Source organism: Mustela nivalis (assembly GCF_964662115.1).
Source record: "Mustela nivalis genome assembly, chromosome: 13".
Taxonomy (NCBI): domain Eukaryota; kingdom Metazoa; phylum Chordata; class Mammalia; order Carnivora; family Mustelidae; genus Mustela; species Mustela nivalis.
Window position 1 is genome coordinate 32,900,878 of NC_139032.1, and position 19,127 is coordinate 32,920,004.

At 40.7% G+C, this 19,127-nt stretch overlaps 1 protein-coding gene across 1 annotated transcript in view; it reads right to left on the reverse strand.

Moving 5' to 3' along the window:
* Positions 1-406: 406 nt before the first annotated feature.
* The window catches only part of LOC309846282 (glycine dehydrogenase (decarboxylating), mitochondrial), a 58,480-nt gene continuing 39,759 nt past the window's right edge, over positions 407-19,127 (reverse strand). Inside the window, exons 14-18 of the mRNA XM_082695170.1 lie at positions 16,229-16,340; positions 8,959-9,054; positions 4,239-4,411; positions 2,469-2,549; positions 407-1,115 (exon numbers count right to left, since the gene is read on the reverse strand). Coding sequence (XP_082551296.1) covers positions 972-1,115; positions 2,469-2,549; positions 4,239-4,411; positions 8,959-9,054; positions 16,229-16,340 — 606 coding nt within the window. The 3' untranslated portion in view covers positions 407-971. The remainder of the gene's footprint in view (positions 1,116-2,468; positions 2,550-4,238; positions 4,412-8,958; positions 9,055-16,228; positions 16,341-19,127) is intronic.

The following is a 19,127-nucleotide window of genomic DNA, read 5'->3' on the forward strand; positions in this document are numbered from 1 at the left end:
AGAAGCGGCAATGTGAAACAATTCTGGCCCGATAAAAGCAAGCAGAAGTTACTGGGTGGAATCTCTGAGAAAGCATTTCAAAAAAAGTTAATGTGGATGGAATTTGCCTTTTGTTTTCCTCCCTTTTTCCTATCTAAAATGGTTATGTGATGTCAATACATCACAGCAGCCATCTGAAAATCATGAGGATGATGACAACATGCAAAGGAAGGCACAACGGGAAGACTGAAGAACACTAGACCTTGGCTTATTATCTCTTCTATTAGTGTCTAATGAGGAAAAACCGCTAGACAAAACTGATCATGTAAAAATGGCTATTGGGTTGGGTATTCTCACTGCCCTTCAAATCTCTCCGAACCTGGGCTATGTAGAAAGAAGATAGAAAAGACAGACCAAGAAGGCATTCTTCAAATTGAAATGCTTTTATTAGAATACTAATAATTGCAGACAAATGCAAACCACACACATGGAAAATGGAAAACACTCAGAAATGCTACTATAGATTAGGCAAATTAGAGAAAAGTTTTCTTCAGTGTATATAAAATGTAAACATTTGCCCTGGGATTTCTCACAGATGGCACAGTCCACAAGGACTTATTTGGAACAAGAATCTATTAGAGTTTACAGTAGAACCTCTATCAATCATGTCTCTGAACTTCCTACATCAAAAGTTAAAGTTCCTAGCACACCCCAAATTTTCTATGCAAAAAACTAAATGGCAACTTGAACATCAAGGCAACTTGAACATCAACTACTACATACGAAAGCAGCCACTGAGGCATATCAGACTTCCAATGAGTTTCCACTCACTGTGCTAATGGTATTTACATTTACCTTGACAGAGATTACAAAAATATACACAGTATATAAAACCCCAAGTTGAGTCTGGGATGGAAAATTATACAGCTCTTGCTCATCAAATGCTCCAGAGTGAGACATCAAGTCAGTTGCTTGAATTTAGGGAGACAGAACTAAGAAGAGGCCCTCTTCTGTTCAGAAAATGGGGACTCATAAACTTCCATGGGTGGGCAGGTGCAAACCAGGTGCTGATCTCCGTAGATGTCATCAATCCGGGCAATGGTTGGCCAGAATTTGTTCTCTGGTTTCACAAAGGGCTGCAAGGGACAAAAGATGGGAATGTTCTGGGGTATTCTGAAACATTTCTCTTGGGGAAAGAAGAGATTACAGTGATGTTCCCACAGCCTAACCCCCAATAAGTGCCCAAAAGTATAAGAAGGTAAAACCCACACTATTTTTATTGCAGCATTATTTATGGTAGCCAAAATATGGAAGCAACCCAAGTGTCCAACAGAGGATAAAGACACGCACGCGCGCGCACACACACACACACACACACACACAGAAATGTTACTCAGCCATGAAAAAGAATGAGAGCTTGCCATTTGTAACAACATGGATTGACCTAGAGAGTATTATGCTAAGTGAAATACATCAGAGAAAAACAAGTATCATATGATTTCACTTACATGTATCTAAAAAACAAAAAAGAAACAGAACCATAAACACAGAGAACTGACAGTTGACAGAGGGGAGGGTGTGGGGAATGGGCAAAATGGGTAAAGGGGAGTGGGAGGTACACACTTCCAGGTATGGAATGAATAAGTCAGGGAGATAAAAGGTACAATACAGGAAACAGAGTCAAGAGTATTATAAGAGCATTTTGTATGGTGACAGATGACAGCTACCCTTGTGGTGAACACAACACATTGTACCAAGTTGTCAAATCACTATATGGTATACCTGAAACTAATGTAACATTGTCAACTATATTCCAATACAAAAAAAGCTAAAAGCAATCCCTTTGTTACTGTCCCCCCAAATCCCAACTTTTGACTCTTGTCTCCACCCTGCCAAACAGACTATAGAGTACCTTTTACATGTAAGAATCAGAAAGGAAACAAAGGCTGTATTTGGTGCATTTGGAGCTATCTCCCTGTTGGATGACAGTAGAAATTTGGCAGGGACTCCTATTTGGTCTTCCTCCACCGTGTACCTGGTGGATTCCCAAACCTATGGCTGACATTCTGACCTCAGACCTCTCAAAGCCAATGCCTGCGCTCTGCATCACTTGTCATGACCCATTTAAGAAAGTGTCCCACATAGGGGCGCCTGGGCAGCTCAGTCAGTTAAGCATCCAACTCTTGATTTCAGCTCAAGTCATGGTCTCAAGGTCTGAGACTGAGCCCCACATTGGACTCCGCGCTCACCGTGGAGTCTGCTTGTACCTCTCTCTCTGTTCCTCCCCACCCCCTGTTCTCTCTCTCTCTCTTACACTCAAATAAATAAATAAATAAATAAATAAAATCTTTATATTAAAAAAAAAAGCATCCCACATATAGTTACTATAATGCAGCTGTAAGGATGGGAGCCCCACCGGATCGGCGATGGCCCTTCATACACACATGAACACTACCAGCTGGCGCGTGCAGCTTCAGAGGTGAACTTACAAGTGGGAATGCTGCCACCTCTCTGGAATAAGGCCGATCCCAGTGTGAGGATGTGACGCAGGTCAGGGAGTGTGGAGACATCTGAAACAGACACACAGTTGGGAAAGGGATCAGACTAGAACACTGCCTCCTCCTCCTGTGCTTTGTTTCAGGCAGTGAGCTGATGGAAGCCCAGAGACACAAAGCGGTTGTTTTGTTTAATTTCAACTTAAGGGGGAAAAATTGATAGGAAACTTTTTATTGTGAAGCATTTCAAATGTCAGAAAGTTATGGTAATATATTAGAACATCTACCACCCAACCAACATAAATCAACATTTTGTCATATGTGCTTAACCTTTTAAAATAATCATTGCAGACAGGCACCTGGGTGGCTGGCTCCTTGAGGTAAGTGTCCAACTCTTGGTTTTGGCTCAGATCATGATCTCAGGGTCCTGAGACTGAGCCCTGTGTCAGGCTCCATGCTTTGCTGGGAGTCAGCTTGAATTCTCCTTCTCCCTCTGCCCCTGCCCATCCCCACATGTGCTAACTCATTATCTCAAAATATAGAAATCTTTAAAAAAATAAACAGGGGCACCTGGGTGGCTCAGTCGGTCGTGCAGCTGCCTTCGCCTCAGGTCATGAACCACAGGTCCTAGAATCAAGCCCCTCATAGGGATCCCCACTCAGTGGGGAGCCTGCTTCTCCCTCTGCCCGCCCCTCCCCCTGCTTGTGCTCTCCTTTTCTGTGTCAAATAAAAAAAAAAAAAACCTTGCAGATACAGTTGAGGCTGCCTACATATCCCATCCATCTCATCTCTAACCCTACTCCCCTGTGATAACCACTATGTTGAATTTGGTGTTCACCATGCTGGTTGTTTTTATACTATTACTGCATATATATGCATAAATAGCATATAGCAGAGTTGGGCACATTTTAAAATCTTAATTATCATCCTGTGAATATTATTCCCCACTTGTTTTTGTAACTCAGTATTACGTTCTTTAGATTTCTACTGCCATTTTTAAAGATGGCCTAAGTCCTTAGAATCAGCAGTATCCACAGAAAAGAGAAGTAATAATGAGCAAGATCCCTTCTCCTGACAGCCTTTGGCCCAGGTACTCTGCCCTCAGCTGGACACTCTGGAACTTGCCTGAGCTTCCCCAACCATCTCAGACTTGTTCTCTGGCTTGGGACCACAATAGCACAACCATAGTCTTCACAGTATTTTCAATTCATGAGCCCCCACCCCCAGCTTAATGTCTGGACCTAACAAGAGACTCACAAGCTCACAACAAACATGTTTCAGATTCTCTCCAAAATAGGCCATAACATTATAAAAGGCCAATTACCAATTAGATGTTCTAAGCAATAACTGCTCCAATATAAGAACTTGTCTTTATCCAGAGTTTGTAAGGTAAATAATCTCACTAGAGTGTATCAAACAGATACACAGAATGGTAAGACTCCCCAACTACACAGTTCTTCAGCCTCTGATCCCTCCTTTGGCAACCAGTCAGGTACATGTGGGAGATATGCCTCCCACAATGACAAAAAAATTACATAAACAAAATTTAAACATATCTCAAAACATCCACATTGTGCTTGAGTAACTGCTACTACGTTGTTCAAGAACATTTAAATTTGCAAGTAATGAATTTTTTCAGAAGAATCCTCTTATTCTAGGCAAGAATAATCTCATCTTCTGATGGGAGTTCAGGAGTTGCTGGCACACTGCCATACCCAATCTTCTCTATGGAACATTTTGGATAAAGTACCAGTGCCTACACACCTTCAGTGGATTGACCCTGGGGTCAATGCGGCCCTCCTCAATGTCAGCGATTTCCTGACGAATGCTGATCAAGGCATCACAGAATCTATCCAGCTCTGCCTTGTCCTCTGACTCAGTAGGCTCAACCATGAGAGTCCCTGCCACCGGCCAGGACATGGTAGGGGCATGAAAGCCTGCGAAGGAAATAGGGGAATTTGTGTCATTAACTTTGACCTCTCCAATTTAGAAGAGACCCTCCCCGTCTTAAAATTTATCCCAAGGAAATCACTGGATAAATGTGCTTACATATATAATTTGCATATATATATGGATTCATCTCTTGTTTATGCAAGAAAAAGAAAAATAGGGGAAATAAACATCCAACAATAGACGATCGGTTAACTAAGTTTTACAGGGTATCCAAACAATAAATAAATTGCCATTCAAATGTAAGTAAATTTGTATTTGTAAATTGGGTAAACATTAAAAAATATGAAGTCAAAAAAAGCAAGCTACATAATAATGATATTCCATTTTTATAAAAAAAAAAGTGACAAAGTATTTATTATGAAGGAAGACACCTTGAAGAATAAATACTAGAATTTTAATAGGGGTTATCACCAAAATATAAACTATTTTTATTTCCTTTGGTTTTGTTTTAGAATCTACAATGCTTGTGTATTACAGGCATAAGAGAAATTAAAATATCATAGCCTATCACAAGTTAAATAACAATATAGCAACCATAAGCCTGAAGTGAGTATTACTCACTTCAAAATAGCAACTGATAATGACAACACAGATTCTTAATCACACCTACTGGATCTGAGTTTCCAGGTAACCTGTGTATTTAGTAAGCATCCCACATATAAGTCTTTTTTTAAAAGATTTTATTTACTTATTTGACAGAGAAAGACACAGTGAGAAAGGGAACACAAGCAGGGGGAGCGGGAGAGGGAGAAGTAGGCTTCCCACTGAGCAGGGAGCCTGATGTGGGGCTTGATCCCAGGACCCTGGGATCATGACCTGAGCCAAAGGCAGATGCTTAATGACTGAGCCACCCAGGCACCCCCCACAGATGAGTCTTAACAGCCAAAGATGACGAAACTGAGGCTTGACTGGTACACGGAAAGCCTTTTGTCTACACTGAATACGGACTGAACGTATTTCTGTTTCCAAAAGTTTTCATATGTAAAATGAATCAACAAGACACAGGCTTCAGAGAGATTTCCTGGACAAAGGCCAAAAATCACCTTTTCCCACTTCTTACCCTTTTTCTATGAAACTGTTAAAAGATGATGAACAGCCCCAAAGCTGCTATACCGGTCAGTTAATTTTAAATGGTTGCCAAATTCTGCATAAATCACATGGGGTGCTTTAGGGTCATGTCTGTGTGCTTGAAGGAACTGTCTCCTCAACATGTTATAAACATTTTCAAACAGTAAGTTGAGAAGACTACAGAGTGAATGAATACCTATATACCATTCACCTAGATTCTAAAATAATGCTGTTTGCTTAATCAGGTATTCATTCTTCCACCTTAGTTTGTTTGTTTTTTTTTTTTAAAGATTTTATTTATTTATTTGACAGATCACAAGTAGGCAGAGAGGCAGGCAGAGAGAGAGAGAGGAGGAAGCAGGCTCCCTGCCGAGCAGATTCTAACAAGGGGGCTCGATCCCAGAACCCTGGGATCATGACCTGAGCCAAAGGCAGAGGCTATAACCCACTGAGCCACCCAGGCGCCCCTCCACCTTAGTTTTGATGCATTTCAATGTATGCTTCAGTCATCACTGCACTGTTCTTTTAAATACTTCAGCATGCATATTATGAACTAGAATTTCGTATTTGTTCACATGTATTTGTGATAAAATTTACATAAAGTAAAATGCACAAATCTTAAATTATTTAGTTAAGTTTTCACAAAGACATATAACTATGTCATTCAAACCAGAAAAGCATTTATTTTTTTAAAACAAGCTAATCTCATTACCCATGAAGTCCAACCTCAATTTCATGTGTGAGCAAATTCAGCCCAACATATTCTGCTATAGCAGCTCCTGTATCTTAAAACCGTCAGAGTTGTCTTGGGAACACAGATTCTTGGATCTTCACCCTGATTCAGGAAGTCCAAAGTAAGGCTCAGAAATCTATGAGTCTTAAAAACTCCCTGGTGACTTTTATTACTAAATTTGGAAACTTCTCCCCCAGGGCAGCGTGCTCCATCTTTTGCTGTTAAGACTCATCTGTGGGGTACTTGTTAAATATACAGGTTACCTGGAAACTCTGATCCAGTAAGTGTGATTAAGAATCTGTGTTGTCATTCGCAATTGCTGTTTTGGGGTTTTTTGATGGACTTTTTATTTGTTTATTTTACTTAGCTATTCATTCATTCTCTCACATTTTTCTTAAAAGTTTATTCAAGTAATCTCTACACCCAATGTGGAGCTCGAACTCACGACCCCGAGGTCAAGAGTTGCATGCTCCACAGCCAGCCAGCCAGGCACCTCATTCTCTCACTTTAATTAAACACGTACGTTCTGAGGTGTTTACAAAACGCTAGGCATCTGTACAACCTAGACTTGGGGCAAGTATGGCAATCCCCCTATCAAACGTCAAAATAATGTCAAGGTTGGAGATAGACCAAGACTTTGAAGTACTGGGTTGTAACTTCAGTGACAACTTCCTCCTCACCTGCCCTGTCCCTCCCTGCAGATGCTGCTGCTGCCAGACATGTAAGGCAGACAAGAAAGCTCAGAGGTGAATCTATAGCCTGCATGAATCGCCCATCAGTCATTCGCCTGAAGGCCACGTCAGGTTACAGGAGCATCCAAGAGATTTTGAGGAAGTAACTGCTAATTTCATTAATGAAAACTTTCTCTGGCTTTCCCACTGCACATATTATAACTCTGCATAATAAGATCGTGCCTTCAGGAGAGGAATGAGCTACACATGTGGGACTCCCGTTATGATGCACTAGGGAAACTATTAAATTTTTGAAGCTTTCACTTTCCTTATTAAGAGAAGTTATTCAAATTATTAAAATTCAGATAGAACTCCACACCCACTGAAAGGCAAAGTTCTCCCCACCTTAGCCGGAGAATAGACGTGTCTTTGATATTATTGATAATGGCACTAAAACATATATTTCAATAAGGACTGTGCTGAATGAACATCCACTAATTCATGAAGGGCCTGTGTCTTTCAAAATTCTTCCCAGAAAACTGCACTGTCTTTATGAAACCATATTCCTATGGTGGAAGAAACTCTTCATAAGGTGAGGGAAGCCTACTCCTTCATCTACAGAAACAGCTAAAACAGCTATGCCACAACTGAGGTGCTTGTAACACTCAAATGCCATTCATTGGTCTCGAACACTTCTATTCGTTACCTGCTCTACTTCCTTAACCATTACATCAACTTATCTCTTCATGAACTCCTTTGTTTACCAAGAGTGGAAAAGGAGTAAGAATTTACCAGAAATATAAGCAAGACAACACACACATACAAAAAAACAAATAATCCAATTAAAAGAAGGCAGAAGACATGTACAGATACTTCTGCAAAGAGGACATCCAAATGGCCACAAGATATATAAAAAAGATGCTTGACATGACTCATTATCAGGGAAATGCAAATCAAAACTCTAAGATATTACCTCATAACTGTCAGAATGGCTAACTTAAAAAACACAAGAAACAACAAGTGTTGGTGATGATGTGGACAAAAGGAACCCCCTTGCACTGTTGGTGGAAATGCAAGCTGGTGCAGCCACTCTTGATCACAGCACGGAGCGTCCTCAAAAAGTTAAAAATAGAGCTACCCTATGACCCAGCAATTGCACTAGTAGGTATTTACCTAAAGGACACAAAACTACTGATTCAAAGGGACACATGCACCCAGTGTTTAGAGCAGCACTATCAGCAATAGCCAATTGTGAGCAAGAGCCCAAATGTCCACCAACTGAAGAATGGATAAAGAAGATGTTGTATATGAAGTATTATTCTGCCATAAAAAAAAAGCTTAAAATCTTGCCATTTGCAACAACACAGATGGGAGTTAGAGAGTATAATGCTAAGCAAAATAAATTAGTCACAGAAAAACAAGTATCATATGATTTCACCCGTATGTGGAATTTAAGAAACAAAACAAATGAACAAAGAGCGGAAAAAAGAGGGATAGGCAAACCAAGAAATAGATTCGTGACTACAGAGATCAAACTGATGATGACCAGAGGGGATGTGGGGGAGATGTGTGAAATAGGTGCTGGGAATGTACACTTATCATGATAAGCACTGAGTAATGTATGGAAATGTTGAATCACTATATTGTACACCTGAAACTGACAAATACTGTATGTTAACTGTAATGGAATTTAAATTAAAAATTTAGTTAAAATGTAAAAAAAAAATAAAGAAATATAGGAAACAGCAGCCATTTTCTTTGGGGTTTTTAATTATGTTAACTACAAAGACTTCTTTCTAGGATGCCTATCGATTCAGGATATATGATTTAATATCTTTTGAAGGATATTACCAATGCAGTCATAGGGAAGTGTTTTCTCATCATTTTGAAGGTTGCCTAGGACCCAGTGCTCACCGTTTAGCCAATGGATCAGTTTATTATGGTGCCTGCACATGTGGTTAGTGCCTTGAGGAAGTGGCCCATAGTCAGCATGGAAAATTGCATGAATGTCAAAAACCTGAGTTGCCCTAAAAGGAGTTGCTCCCACAAGGTCACTCACCATAATCCTGAAGCCTCTTGGCCACATCCACAGCTTCAATATTTGCAGACTTTTTGAAGGGCCTTGTATCCAAAATAAATTCATGAGCCACATAACCTGGAAAATTGTTTCAGCTCAAGATTAGCAGCAGCTTGTTTTACCCAAGCAAATGAACAAATAAATCAGCTTTTTAGCACATATCAACAAAGTACCAAGAAGCTATGGTCACTTGCCAAACTTATTTGTGGTAACAAAGACCTCATCTACTTTATCAAATATAAAATATAAAAATAATTGTAAAAATAAAGATGTTTTTAACACGTCAGGTCAATGTGTCCGATCTTCAGTGCACAACACACCCCTGAGCCAAGAGGCTGATAGGAGCTGGGACTCAGGTGCCGATGTACTGCTGCAGGATTTGCTTAGAGATTCCTGGGGATGGTATTTTTTCTACTCTGTAGTTATAAAATCTACTTCCAACAGTTAAACATATCATCACATGCCTGACCCTTTTATTACAAAATTATTTCTAGAGCTAAAGATACACTGACACTGTTTTCAGGAACTCTGCCCCCAGCATCAAATAACTTTCTTCTGAGTCTATATAAATATATAGTAAACCTATATCTGTAGGGCATATACGTAATTGTATGTGATTCTTCAAAGGGGCTCTTGTGATTTTGGTTTCAGGCTTCAAGCTGAGAATCAGAAATTGGGACTGTCAAACACCACACCACAAGTGGCAAGAAGCTGAAGAAGCCAAAGGCTCTGGAAGTCAGTTCACTTTGCTCTAGTCCTTGCACTAATGGCCCTCCAGGCCTAGGCTGTTATCGGCTCAGCATGAGCTATTTGATCACCCACCCGTCAGCAGGAATAAGTCATCAACTAAGTCAGCATTTTCATAAATAGAACAACACTTCTGGAGGCATCCAAATTCCATGTCTCACACAACTGATGAGTTTCCTTCTAAGAAAGTATCTGCTCCTGAGATAATAATGTACACCTTCTTCTTAACCTACTTCTCTGAAATCTCAGCAAACAATGAATCTTACTTATAAATACAGAGTGGACATAATTCCTCAAGCCTGAGTACAGCTCCAGTCATTAATAATAGCCCCTGAGACCATCTGTAACTGCTCTGCTTCTTATGTAATGACTAGGTAAGAAAGGACTGGTTTTGTTAGAAAACGAAAGTATGAGAACCTGAAGCTTTAAATATACTCTCACTGAGTATTTTTAAAATATTCTTCCTAACAATGATGGGGATTAAATTTGTAGGAAGTGGGATTCCAAAGTACAAGGTTGTATTGTTAGCTAGGTAGTCAGGGAGGGAAAGGTACCTAAAAGAAACGACCAATTGGAGTACTGGGTGGGGCTGGGGGCTGGGGGTGGCTGGGGAGGGTGGGAATGGTGAGATCATTTAAGTCTAGAAATCCTAAATACAAAATTGTCCCTACCCCATTTTGGTAGCCCAGCCTCAACTTTTAACCTTTCTTCTCTGACCCTCTGGCAGCTATCCCAGCACTGTGACAGTGACCCAAGAAAGAAGGCTAACAGAACTCACTGCTCTGAAGGATGCTCAGTGGGCCGAAGGGGGAGAGGGACACAGGATGGAGGAAAGGAGTCACTCCCACTGGCAGGCAGAGGGCAGTCTTCCAAAGAGAAGTTCAGTCACACGGAGCCCCGCCCGGTACTGTTAACACAAAGCCCGCCTCTGCAGGGCCCCCACCACAGCCAGGCGGTTTGGAAAGAGCTCGGTTTTCAAAATAAGGTTCAGATGTTATTTTCTAAATCCATATCCTAAGGTGTTCAATGGAAACAGTGTAATTTCAGTGTATCTCTCTCTCTCTTTGTACTTGAGCCCTGAAGGGGTGAAACTGATTCTTGGTGGCTCTTAGAGGCCAGATCCCAAGATGTTCATCTTTGTTTGTATTTTTTATTTATTTTATTTTTTTTTAAAGATTTTATTTATTTATTTGACAGAGAGAAATCACAAGTAGATGGAGAGGCAGGCAGAGAGAGAGAGAGAGAGAGAGAGAGAGGGAAGCAGGCTCCCTGCTGAGCAGAGAGCCCAATGCGGGACTCGATCCCAGGACCCTGAGATCATGACCTGAGCCGAAGGCAGCGGCTTAACCCACTGAGCCACCCAGGCGCCCTGTTTGTATTTTTTAAAGAGAAAAGATACACAAACCTTCTATGGCATATGGTGAGTCAGGGCAATCTGAAGTAGAAATTACATAAACTGATCAACACAAGTTTGAATTTCCTTTGGAGTTGATGCTCCTGCTGGGCCTAACCATGACTATAGCTGAGAGTCTGAAAAGATACCAAGTTAAAGGACCAAGGAGGGGAGGGTGGCATGATGGAAAACCAAAATAAAAGTGGCTTGGCTCTAAGCTCCCCATCCTCAGAGTGACTGCCTAAAAAATAAATGGAACTCACTGACTAATAGCTCATAAACCTTATTAGGAGGGCAATCAGGGCTTGGTCAAGCTTTTCAGATGCAATCCAGGGACCATAACTAATCGAATCAAAACTGCAAAACTGAATGTTTCCTCGGAAATGAGGTCAGGTAGATGGGGCCTCTGGCCTCAGGAGGGTCACTTTCCTGGCCTGGGATGTGTAGGCCCATCCTACACATGAGGCCCATATCTGCCCATAAAGGACACCGGGAAACCAACTGAGGAACAGGAATTTCCAGGCAGTGTTAGGTTTGTCTGAGGTCAAAAAGGGATAGGCATTTAAGAAATTAGAACCTAAATAAAACTTTGGGATACTAATAAAGTTGCCTACTCCCCTGACAGAAACACCATTTAGATCCATAAGCTTAGCCTCCCACTAGAGTAGACATCTGTGAATTTTTTTAATTCCTCCTTTAAAAAAAGGTTCCATCTTAAAACAAAAAACAAAAAACACTCAACTAGATGTTTTTCTTTTCTTTCTTTCTTTTATTTTTTTAAAAAATTTTTTATTTGACAGAGAACACAAGTAGGCAGAGAGGCAGGCAGAGAGAGAGGAGGGAAGCAGACTCCCCATGGAGCAAAGAGCCTGATGTGGGGCTCGATCCCAGGACCCTGGGATCATGACCTGAGCTGAAGGCAGAGGCTTTAGCCCACTGAACCACCCAGGCGCCCCTGTTTTTCAATAAATAAGAATTTATCATTAAAACAAACAAAAAAAAAATACCATTCTACCTGAGGTAATTCCTTTCGTTCCTCATCCTAAATACTACTGCTTTTCCCCCAACCCAATTCTTTCCTGTCACTTCCTTACTTCAGAAAACCATAAGCCTTAGTGGTTTAGCTGGTATTTTCAAATCTCTCAAAGAAATAGTTCATAAAGGGAAGCCTGGAGTTCATTAAAATTATTGCCTCATAGTCATCTGTAATTCCAAAGTCCTTTATATAGAACTAGTAAATATGATTAAGATGAATAATGGTCTTTTAACATTGCCATTAAACATGTTGGAATACAATGTGTTTATTAAGAACATTTCTATTTTGGCCCTCAGGAGGTATGGTGGTAATTCTTTTCTAGGCCCTAGAATACTCAGCTTCAAATTATATAATGAATGTGTTTACCAGACCAAACATGAGACAATTTTTTATTTCATGAACTTTGGGATTAGGTAATAAAATCTGTAATCACCAATATATCTCTGCGTGGGATGAGAAATACGATTTATTATTTAATTCTGGGATAAAATGTCAGAACAAATGGAAATTGCATCTATCATTTTGTGCTGCAAATCCCCGAGGATGGAGACCGTCTCTGCTTAAAGCAGTCACTCAAATGCTAAGCTCATGGTGGGTACCTGAGAAACACTTGTTCACTTTCTCTGCTAGACTGCCACTGTACCCCCATGCAGTCCAGATACTTGCATTTTTTTTTTTTATCACATGCAATCTTGCTTTAAAAAACTAAACTTCAGGGGCGCCTGGGTGGCTCAGTGGGTTAAGCCTCTGCCTTCGGCTCAGGTCATGATCCCAGGGTCCTGGGATCGAGCCCCGTATCGGGCTCTCTGCTCAGCAGGGAGCCTGCTTCCCCCCCTCTCTCTGCCTGCCTCTCTGCCTACTTGTGATCTCTGTCTGTCAAATAAATAAATAAAATCTTTAAAAAAATAAAAATAAAAAACTAAACTTCAGACTGCACATCTGTGTGAACACATTAAAAATCGTGAATCGTACATTTAAAGTGGGTCATTTGTATGGTATATGCATTCTGCCTCAATGAAGTTTTCAAATAAAGTTAATCATAAGTAAATTTCAAATACCTTAAAAAAAAAACAGAAAAAAAAAAAAACACCCTAAAGCTTGTCAATTAAAACAAAAAGATCATTTTTTCAACCACCAGAATGGCAAAGATACTTTGTTTTTGTTGGTGGTGTCTTTTCAGCCTGGTACCTGGTATTCATGAAGCCCTCGTGTGATGGTCACTTCATACGCTATTAGCATGAAATAAATTGGTACAAATTCTCTGTGGGGACAACCAGGCCACACATACCAAGAGCTTAAATGCATTCATTCTCTGAGATAGCAATTTTTCTTCTATAGCTCTAACCTCAGGAAATAATCAGAAATGTTTTTTAAAAATCTAAATAAAAAGGTATTTGTTGCAGCATTGTTACAAATGTAAAGCAAACAACTAGGGGGAAAACATTATACCTAGATCCTGGTATATCCATATAATAGAACCAACGTAGCTATTTTCAAATAACATTTAAGGACAAGGGGAAATGATCACAACATAAGATAAGTTAAAAAAAACAGGACACAAACTGTATTTGTAATGTGATTTCAATGGTCTAAATGTAAAAGCAGAAATATAGCAAAATATTAATTGTGGTTATGTCTGCTTGATGAAACCATGGATCATTATATTTCTTTCCTCATAGTTTTTATCTTCCCAATTTTTTTGGTGAGCATACACAAATTACTTATACACTCAGGCAAAACAAATACTTAATTAATCCTGAAGGCCAATACATAAGCAGGATACATGGAGCTCTGTTTGAATGAATTAATTAGTAGTTCTTGTAGATTCTTCATTACCACCTCAGAAGCATTTTACTGTATTGCTTAGAGACGTATTGTCCACAACTTTCTTTCCTAATCTCTGGGGAGCATTCCTAACCAGAGCTTCTAGTTATTTAGCGCTTTTCTATTTTCAAACTCCAGAACTAACCCTTTCGATACATATTTTTAAGGCAAGATCCCAGGTGTAGATATATACTCCACCTGAGCTAGAGAAACAGTCAGAACCGCCTCCTTCTTGTGGCCCATGCTGCTTATTGATGGCTGTCCCTCTGCTCCAACCTCCAAGTCCCCATCCATCCCTGTCTCTGATTCTGTGCCCATAGCCAATGTGCTGCCTATCTACCTGGCTCTTAGCACCCTCTCCTCCCATCACCTCCAGGATGACTTTGTTCACCCATCTATCATTCCTTCTGTTGTAGCTTCACTTTCCCCTCTTCAATTCCTTTTCTCTGGCAGTTTAAAATCATGCTTTGTTTTTTTGTTTTTTTTTTAAAGATTTTATTTATTTATTTGAGAGAGAGAGAGTATGAGAAGGGGTGGGTCAGAGGGAGAAGCAGACTCCCTGCCAAGCAGGGAGCCCGATGCAGGACTTGATCCCGGGACTCCAGGATCATGACCTGAGCCGAAGGCAGTTGCTTAAGCAACTGAGCCACCCAGGTGCCCAAATCATGTTCTTTTCTTATTTCAAAACAAAACTGCATCCTATTGGAGTAGCTCCCACCTGTCCACTGCCTTCACTACCATGAATAACTCCCCCAAACCATGAATGCCTCTCCCTTCTTTTCCCCACCCTCAATCCATTTCTCAGCTCATTTCTATTTGGCATCTGCCTTATCATTTTTGTCCCAATTCTTTCAAAGGTGACCAAAATGTTCACAACTGTTAAAGGCAAGGTTCTTTTTAAGACTCATGTCATAAGACCAGTCTGTTTCTGCTGTGCAACACTGCATACATTTATGGTTGGCCAGGCATGACTGACAGGTATACGTGCTAAAGAGTGGAAGCAGGCACAGTCTTTATCCTGCAGGAGTTCAAGGTCTGATGGAGAGAGCCAGACAAGAAACCGAGAGGGAGAAATCTTCAGTCGTGGAGAGAACAAGGGAAGGAGTAGTTCTCTCTGCCAGGATAAGAGGGCTTCAGGGAGGAGGTGTAACCAGAACAGAGACACACAGGACCAGCAGGGGCTTTTCTTGGGAGAGGTACTGTGACAAATGCAGAGGCCCTATGGCTGCCTCAAGCATGGAACCCTCCCTCACCAGGTACTCCTTTCTTGCTCATCCCTGTTAGTGTAGCCATCTGCTTGACGGGTCTTGCCCTATTTTCTCAAAACTCTTTCCTTGGGTTTCACCATTTCTAAGAGTCTGCTCCTAGAGTCTGTGCCCAAAGCCAGATTTCTGCAGATCTGGCTCCATCCCCTCCCCATCTTCCAGGGTAACTTCGTTCCCCCTTCTATTATTCCAACTATTGTACCTCTATTGTCAGCGTTAAGAGGCTTACACAGAAATTCTCTTCACATTCAAATAATCAGTAACTAAGTCCTATTGTTTTTACTTCTAATAGGATGTTCATCCCCTCCCAATTTTCTTAATGACTTTATCATTCTCCTAACCCTGTCATTCCCCTGATCAAAAAACCTTTCATGGCTGTCATCTGGCTCAAGGATAAAGCTAAGAGCCTTCTGAGATCTTCAAGGCCCCAAGCTGCCTCTCCAAGTTCATTCTTCATCTGTTTCCCTTCCTCCTATCCCACCTATCAACCCCAGCCAAAGCCTCCCACCACCTAGACAATTCTGGCTTGCTGTAGTCTCTGTTTACCGGGGTCCGCTCCTCTCTCATCCAGGTTCATCTCAAGGGGCTCCTCCCAGAAGTCTCTCCCAATTATTTCACCCCTCCTCTGTCCAGTCTGAATTACTCCACTCTTCTAGAGGCATTCCCATAGCACTTTGTGAGGTAATGTGCTCTCAGTATTATGTATGCATCTCTCAGTGGGTGTAGCTCCTTGTTGACCTGAGCTGTGTACACGAACTGCATCACACAGCCTTCCAAATACTCATACTAATACTAATACTCCTAAACTGTTCACTAAATAGAAGTTATTTCCAAAAAATCTATGCTTTTCTCTGGTATATGCTAAGAAACGGAAATTTCCTACCCACTGTAGAAAATCATTAGGTGAAACTTGGTCAAGAAAAAAACCAAGGTGATGGTAAACTAAGGTTGATACCAAGGTGATGGTAAACTAAGGTTGATACTTGCCTCTTGCACCCCGGAAAAGGACTCTGTAGTGTTTTTCTAATCGCTTGGCCATGTAGTTGGCGTTTAATATAGCAATTTCTGTGGCCTGTTTAAGGCCCTTGCCTCCCATCATCTGCAACAGAGAGAGAAAGAGTCATCAACCACAGAATAAGTAAAACTAATGGACACCAATCAAGGACACCCCCCAAAATCTGACTTACAAAGGGAGTCAGCTATCACTCTGGATTACAGATGGGTATAAAATCCCAACAAGGAGGTCTGCCAGTCTTATCTAAATAAATTCTCGGGGCACCTGGGTGGCTCAGTGGCTTAATGCCTCTGCCTTCAGTTCAGGTCATGATCTCAGGGTCCTGAAATCGAGCCCCACATTGGGCTCTCTGCTCAGCAGGGAGCCTGCTTCCCCTCTCTTTCTCTCTGCCTGCCTCTCTGCTTCCTTGTCATTTGTCTGTCAAATAAATAAATAAAATCTTTAAAAAATAAATAAATAAATAAATAAATAAATTCTCAATAAATTTTAGTTTTCTCCTTGGTACATGACTTTGTATTTCTTATGATAGTAACAAAGTAACAAAGCTTACAACAAGGTAAAATTGGCTGCTGACTGTGTTTTATCTAAGGAAGAAAAAAAGAATGAGACTCTTTTTTTTTTTTTAAAGATTTATTTATTTATTTATTTATTTGACAGACAGAGATCACTAGTAGGTGGAGAGGCAGGCAGAGACAGAGAGAGGAGGAAGCAGGCTCCCCGCTGAGCAGAGAGCCTCATGCAGGGCTCAATCCTAGGACTCTGGGATCATGACCTGAGCCAAAGGCAGAGGCTTTAACCCACTGAGCCACCCAGGTGCCCCAGAATAAGAGACTCTTGATCACAAGAAATAAACTGAGAGTTGCTGGAGAAAAGGAAGGTGGAGGGATGGGGTAACTGGGTGATGGACATTGGGAGGGTATATGTTATAATGAGCACTGGGTGTTATATACCTCTGAAACAAATAATATGTTAATTAGCTGAATTTAAATTAAAAAAAAAAAGAGGAAAAAGCATCTTAGATTACATGCACTTGGGAGAGCTTATGTTTGTTTACTATGAAATTGAAATGTCTTGGTAATTGCCAGAAATCTTGTGCGATCTTGACCTAAATCCCCCCTGAATCAATCTGTATGGTTTGTCTTACAGTTGTCCATACTCAGGGTCATTTACATATTTAACAACAGCCAGAGTTGATATTATCCTTTTCTGATAGTTTCTAAATCCTTGTGGTTACACAGGGTGAACATTATCACCAGCAAAGAGCTTAAAATCAAGGTTGCACTCATTTTTATTGTTGACATTTTTTCCAGAATACCTCATGTATGATGGAGGCTTGGTATATATTAAATACATAATTAGTATCAAGCACATGAGAAAGCATCAAATAAAACAGTGACACCAATGTCCAAAGTAAGGAGAGGACCTATCTTGCCAAGCTGGACAAACAAGAGTTACTAGGGTGTAAGTCAGAACTGGGGTGGAAATCTAAAAATGGGTGGAATTTGGAGTGGCAAAAAGAAAGGGGAAGGAGCTCCAGATGTAAGAATGACAAAAACCACAGCAGCGTGGAAGTGAAGGCACAGGGCTGCAGTCTGGGGGGTTACTGTAGAGGTGGTGGGCTGTGACAATCCTCTTGTAAGATTCAAACCTTTGCTATGAAGAACTTGGATTTGGCTCAGTCAATGGCTCTCAACTCATGGGTCACCTGGAAAGTTTGATGACCCAACACCTACCTCCTATATGCTGAATTTGATTCCCTCTGGGATGGGGCCTAGGCACGTGCATTTTGGGAAGAAGCCCCTAAGGATTCTGTGTAGGCTAATAAGACTGAGCAGTAAAGGCAAAAGGAAACCAGAAGATAATCTGGGCCATTAGGGGAATCTTGCTGTACTACAGAGTGTCCAAGATGGACTGAAGCAGGGAAAGAAGGTAGTTCTGGAGCCCAGGCAACAGCCTGAGATAAAGAGAGGGGTCAAGGTCAGAGGGGTAGTTTAAAACCTATTTTACTTATTTCATTTATAACGGAGATTATAAATGTCTGGTATTCCTGGCATATGGCCAAATCAGACTTGGGACATTATTTTTTGTTATGTGGGAAATACTAACTCAAATATATCCATAATAAGTAATCCAGGTTTATAGCATCTCAGGACCAAAAGGAACCTGAGAATAAGATTCTGTTTGTAAAGAAGCAGACCTTTACTATGATTGTTGTTGTTGTTACTATTTGTAAAACAACTCGAATATCACTTTTAAAAGGAGGTTTTAGTCTCTGAGGTACAGAATTGTTGTCCCAGCTTCCCAGAAAGTTTTCATTAAGAATCATAAATGCCACACTGTTTCAGAGTAACAGCCAGCCCCAGAGAGCCATTCAACATGACTTGCATAGCTGAGTTTTGGAGTCTTATTTCACTAGAAGCGACTCTTCCTTTAAGGAGGGAAGCCAGTTTGGGAATGCTGCTTAATTAGCTGCCGAACAAGTGTTCCTACCCAATGCACAGCCTTGTCAGCCTAGAAGGTGGGCAGGCCCATTTGAACAAGAGCTGTATAAAATAAACTCTGGCTCTAGAGTTTTTTGGAGAAACACAAAGAAAGGAAAGCTGTTCTCTAACAAAGTCTAATTACCCCATAGAGTTATAGTTCCACAGGCTCTAAAGGGCAAAGAGCTTTGGGAAACTACCACATAAGCAAATTTCTGCTATTTTTTAGACTTATCTTCAAGGTACCTAAGAAATATAAAGCAATATGAGATTTATTCCTAAAGATTTACCTCAGGATTTCAACCAAGTGTAATAATTAGTACGTGCACTGTTTTTCACTTCCAAGAGGCTATACAAATCCTACAGGAAACTAAAATGACGTAGCCAGAAC